The sequence below is a fragment of the Microtus ochrogaster genome (assembly GCF_000317375.1).
Source record: "Microtus ochrogaster isolate Prairie Vole_2 chromosome 14 unlocalized genomic scaffold, MicOch1.0 chr14_random_1, whole genome shotgun sequence".
Classification (NCBI taxonomy): Eukaryota; Metazoa; Chordata; class Mammalia; order Rodentia; family Cricetidae; genus Microtus; species Microtus ochrogaster.
This window is the reverse complement of record NW_004949096.1, coordinates 4,145,038-4,150,939: the sequence shown is the minus strand read 5'-3', so window position 1 is coordinate 4,150,939 and position 5,902 is coordinate 4,145,038. Positions and strand designations below refer to the sequence as shown.

Below are 5,902 nucleotides of genomic sequence, written 5' to 3'. Positions count from 1 at the left end.
TTTTCTCTCGTACACTGAGCACTCTTCTCCTTTCCCCAAAAAAGTTCAGTTTATTTTGCCCAAGAAGTCTTTGGAGTGGGGCCTGCCATGGCCTGTGGTCAACCTACTAGGGATCAGATTTAAAAAAAAAACAAAAATTCAACTCTTCCTCTTCCAACAGCTATCACAGGCCAATGGCTTCTCAACAAGGGGTGGGACTTGGTGCTCTCCTGGCCACCTCTTTGCTGGGAGTTTGTTTGACCTAAACTTGCATGTGTCCTCTGCATGCTTTCATAATCACTGTAAGTGCTCTTCTTGTTGTGTTGGGAAAACACTGTCTCCTTGAAGTCATCTGCTACTACCACTGCCACCACCAGCTCTTAAATTTCTGCCCCTCCTTCCAGGAAGACTCTTGTGCCGTGAGGGGTAGATTGTGGTCCATAGGTCCTATTCATGGCTGAGCATTCCCCAGTCTCTTCTCCTCTGTGCACTGACTTATCAAGGAGCTGTTATTTTCTTTGCTGCTTTTATGATTTTTCTTACTGTCTTTAGCTTGTAGCAGTTCAGTTATGATGCACCTAGATATGGTTTTCTTTATTTTATTTTCAGCACATTACACTTTTTATTACTATAAGCTAATGGTTTTTGCAAAGTTGTGAAATTTTGTAATAATATCTTCAAAATATTGTCTACTCCTTCTATTTCTTCCTCTTTGATTACAGTTGTTGAGCTATAAAAGTTAGTTATGCTATATGGTTTTAAAAGAAACTATATGGTTATAAAAGAAAATTAAAATAAGAGGAAATTATTACTGAAATATCACTTTCTCAGAAAATTTAGTTTTTTAAAAGTGCACACTATATGACATTTACATAGCAAATGTTAATGTTGCCTGTCTTTTTTCCTTATTCTTACAAAATCTCTCTAGGTGCCTTTCCTACCTCAGCTGTCTATGCAAGAAAGGACTTGCTACAAAGATCTACCCACATTGCTACCAAGACGTTCCAAGCTCTTCGCATCTTTGTGAACAATGAGCTCAATGAACTCTATATGGGACTGAAAACAGCGCAGAAATTTCTGAAAACTGGTGGTCGTCTTGTTGCGCTCTCCTTCCATTCTTTAGAAGATCGCATTGTCAAACGATTTTTGCTTGGGATAAGTATGACAGAAAGATTTAACCTCAGCATCAGACAGAAGGTAAGGCAAACTGCACAGCTGGATTCAAATCATGAGAGTGAGGGGAGCTCTGGAAGAGCTCCTCTGATGTGGGATCTGATTCACAAGAAGGTGCTTACCCCAGAAGATGAAGATGTCCAAGATAACCCCAGAGGGCGCTCAGCCAAGCTCAGGGCGGCTATCAAATTATGAGGATCTTATCATCAAAGTTTCCTTCTATACTTCTATTTTTTTCTAATTGAAAACCTTGTTTCTGAACAGTTTAATGCAATGTAAAGTATGGGGCAGCCTGGAAATTAGTGGTATTTAGTATTTTTATCTCTAAGGATAATAAAGGAAGTTTTAACATGACATAAAAACTTTCACTCACAGAGCAGAGAGTCTCAAAACTGTAAGCACTTGTTGATCTCTGCATTGTATTTGAATTATAAAATTCAATTCTTTCTTTAATGAGGAAATGGAAAAACTATGACATTGTATTAAGCTAGGTTTGTAAACTCAAGCTGTCAAAAGAAAGATAATCATATTTGTATGCTCTAAATTCCAAATTGAGTTATTTACATTTCCAACAGACTTTCTATGTCTCAAATAATTATGATGATTATGGAACAAATTATAGTTTCTCCTAACTATAACTTTTTCAAATGTAAACTTTTTATTATTATTATTTAAAATCTGCCACACTGATGATTTTCACTAGCAAAGTCAGCTCATTGCTTTGGTGGCATTTCTCAGTATGATCCATGTTTCATGTATTTCAGAGTAATCACATAGAATTTCCCTAACAGCCCGCATGGAAAATGTGAAGCCCAGAACTTCTATTTGATGCCAAGTGTATCAATTGCTGTAATGTATAATACCTGTAGTGAGCAATGTAATCTCTCATTTGCATCTTGAGGTTTTTTTTTTTAATTTTAGACATCATGCAAGTAGTAAGTTTGTTTTTTATGGCGTTTCCATGAAAGTAAAGCATTGTATTGATTATTCTCACCCCCAATACTCTTCTCTTTCGCTTCCCCAATTCCTCCTTCCCTTACTGGACTCTCCCTCCCCTCGAATGGTCTCTTACTCTGCCTCATGTTGTCACAAATACTCTATTACCCTCTATATATCGCTCTCCCTCTCTTAGCCCTCTTTCTACTTGTATGTACATATTATATTCATATGTATATTTATACATAACACACATGTAAGTTTAAATATAGTTTCTTTGTGCATGTAATATTTGTAATATTTGTCCTTCTGATTCTGATTCTGACTTTTTTGCTTGATATAATGATATCCAGTTTCACTCTATTTTTGAAGATGAAAAATAAAATAACCTCATTTTGTAACTGAATAAAATCCCACTGCTTATATGCACTATATTTTATTAGTGTGTGCATGTGGTTTTTTTGTGTGTGTTTTTACACAGATGTGTACAGGTGCTCATACACTTGTGTTTGTTTAGGTGTAGGTCAGAGGTCAATGGCAGGTGTCTTTCTCAATCATTTTTTTGAGATAGGGTCTGTTAACTGACTTCAAGTTCACTGCCTGGTTGCAGTGTATTGCCATTTAGCTTCACGGATCTACCCATTGCTAGGTTTTCATCCTGGAATCATAGATTTTGCCCTTGTACCCTAGTAGTTAAGGAAATGATGCCAAGAACTGACAATGGATTCCATGAAATTAAAATCAATAAAAAGAGGCTGTGAATGTGATTATAAATGGACTAGTGAATAGACCATTCTTAAAATGTGAAGTACAGATGTGCAATATTCATATAAATGGCTAACATCTTTATACATAAAGGTATAGAAGTGAAACTTCATTGAGAGACTGTTTCTCCCATTCAGAAAAACAATCATTAGGAAAACAAACTTCATTGAGAGACTGTTTCTCCCATTCAGAAAAACAATCATTAAGAAAACAAATTCTGCTTCCTGGGGCCTCCATTTGTATCCCTCTTAGGGTCCTCCTTTTACCTAGCTTCTCTAGGGTTGTGGATTGTAGCCTGGCTATCCTTTGCTTTATGTCTAATATCCATTTATGAGTGTGTACATATCATTTGTCTTTCTGGCTCTGGGCTACCTCACTCAGGATGACTTTTTTTCTAGTTCCATCCACTTGCCTGTAAATTCCATTATGGCATTGCTTTTTACCACTGAGTAATACTCCATTGTGTAAATGTACCACATTTTCTTTATCCATTCTTTGGTTGAGGGGCAACTGTTATTTCCAGGTTCTGGCTATTACGAATAATGTTGCTATGAACATAGTTTAGCAAGTGTCCTTGTGGTATGATCTTTTGGGTATATGTCCAATAGTTAAGATCTCTTGGGTAAACTGGGAGGGGGTAGAAGGAAGAGGATGGTAATTAGAACATGAGGGTTTGAGATGGCCAAATTGGGGGAGGAACGGAGAGGCAGAACAATGGAAGAGATATCTTGATAGAGGGAGTCATTATGGGTATAGGGAGAAACCTGATGCTAAGGAAATTCCCAGGAATCCACAAAGATGACCACAGCTAAAACTTCTAGCAATAGTGGAGAGGGTGCCTGAACTAGCCTGACCCTGTAATCAGATTAGTGACTACCCAAACTGTCGTAGAACCTACATCCAGTAACTGATCGAGCAGATGCAGTGACACACAGCCAAGCACTGAGCTGAGCTCATGGAGTTCAGCTGAAGAGGGGGTAGGGATCATATAAACAAGGAGGGGTTAAGATCATGATAGGGAAAACCACAGAGACAGCTGAACTGAGCCAGTGGGAGCTCAGGGGCTCTGGACTGACAGTTGAGGAGCCTGAATGGAACCAAGCTTGCCCCTCTGAATGTGGATGACAGTTGTGTGGCTTGATCTGTTTGTGGAGCCCCTGGAACTGGGACCAGGACTTATTGAATTGGCTTTTTGGAGCCCATTCCCTATGCTGGGATATCTTGCCCAGTTTTTTTTTTTTAGGTTTTAATGTTTTATTTATTCTATACTTCACTCAAAATGCTTTATGCTTATTTTGTCTGAACAATTCACAGTATAATTACGGATGTTCAATGAAAGAGACTTATGGTTCTGGACTCAGTCTACTTGTGGTATAAAGAAGAGACACTAAACAGCCAATTTGTAATTTTTGATAGGATACATTTGTTATACATAATAAGCTATTTTAATATTATATTTTAAGTATGTTCACAGTATATTTTGATAATACATCTCCCACTTCTTGTTCCATTAATTCCCTTCTTTTTCCAACTAACATCCCTAAAATATGTAAGTCTTGTTTTTGAAACTAGTAAGTCTTATTAGTGTTGTTCATAGGAGTTGGGGTCTATACTGATACTTGGATGAGAGAGCATGGTGCTTCATTTTCTTCCACTTTAAACCACAGTAAACATCACAGTATTAGTGACATGGCTAAATCATTGAAACAATACTGAGTACCATAAGTAAGTACAGTATTTTATAAAGAGAATTCTCTGTGAACTTTTGCCAAGTTCCTAGGACAAGCTGATATCCATATGTTCTCATGTGCTGTAACACATAAAATATAAATGGGATCAAAAACTAATGAAAATCTTTAAATATGATAAAAACTCAACAATTAACTTTGATTAGTATATATATTTTAATAAAATTATCAAAAATGCACTAGAAAACACTTTTACGTATTTTACGTTCACTATCCAATTTATTCCATTGAAGTGTTATCATGTAGTTTCATAATTAGCTTATGTGAATTTTATCCATCAAGTTTTTATAGTTATTTCTATCTTGTTGGATTGAACTGTTCTCTACTGGTTTTGATGCAAGAGGAGAGGCCTGGTCTTGCCTCAACTTGGTTTGCCAGACTTTGTTGATGCCCCATGGGAGGCTGTGCCCCCTTCAAGGAGTGGATAGGGGGATAGAATGGCAGGAGGTGAGGGGCAGGAGAAGGGGAGGGAGGGGAACTGGGATTGGTATGTAAAATGAAAATAAAATTTAAATAAAAAAGAAAAGAAAATGAATTGTGGCCTGGGTGGACATAAAAGGAAAGCCTTGTACCTTCCTAGGCAAAGTGTGACTTAGTCTAGTCATTATGGAGATCAATTTGAAATTTCCTCAAAAAACAAAAAAAACCTTTAAAAATCATCTGGAAAGAACAGACTAACCTAACCTTAGCCAAGGAAGAGGTATATGAAGTGGTATGAAGTAGAAAAGTGAGAAATGGGGCAAGATCAGCTAAGCGAGGCAGGAGTTAAGAGAGTAGACTTGAGGCAGGGCTATAACTGTCATCGTTAAGGTTTTATTCCTGTGCAGAGACACCATGACCAAGGCAACTCTTCAAAGGAAAACATTAACTGGGCTTGCTTACAGTTCATTTAGTCCATTGTCATAATGGTGGGAAGCATGGTGTCATGCAGGCAGACATGGTGCTAGATGGGTTTCTGAGAGTTAACATCTGGATCCACAGGCAGCAGAAGTGAGCCACTAGGCCAGGCTTGAGTTTCTGAAATTTGAAAGCCCCTCAGTGACATACTTCCTCCAACATGGCCACACCTATTTCACTAAGGCCATACCTCCAACAGTGCTATTCCCTAAGAGTCTGTGGGGGCCATTTTCATTCAGACAACCGCAATAACCTATACTGAAGACCTTTGTAAAAGATGTGGAAACCTAACCATAGTAGAAGCTTCCTACTATGAGTGTAAAAACTTTCCACAATATACACATATATAAATTCCCAGAATTCTCCTGTTCTTATTGCCTCACCTATACTTTCTGCCTGGCTAC

At 37.7% G+C, this 5,902-nt stretch overlaps 1 protein-coding gene across 3 annotated transcripts in view; it reads left to right on the top strand.

Annotated features, from left to right (window-relative positions):
* The window catches only part of Mettl15 (methyltransferase like 15), a 188,711-nt gene extending 186,212 nt beyond the window's left edge, over positions 1-2,499 (top strand). For all 3 annotated transcript variants that reach the window (XM_005364050.3, XM_013352576.2, XM_026787667.1), the window contains exon 7: positions 908-2,499. In XM_005364050.3, the coding sequence (XP_005364107.1) occupies positions 908-1,347 (440 nt within the window). In that variant the 3' untranslated portion in view covers positions 1,348-2,499. The remainder of the gene's footprint in view (positions 1-907) is intronic.
* Positions 2,500-5,902: the final 3,403 nt, after the last annotated feature.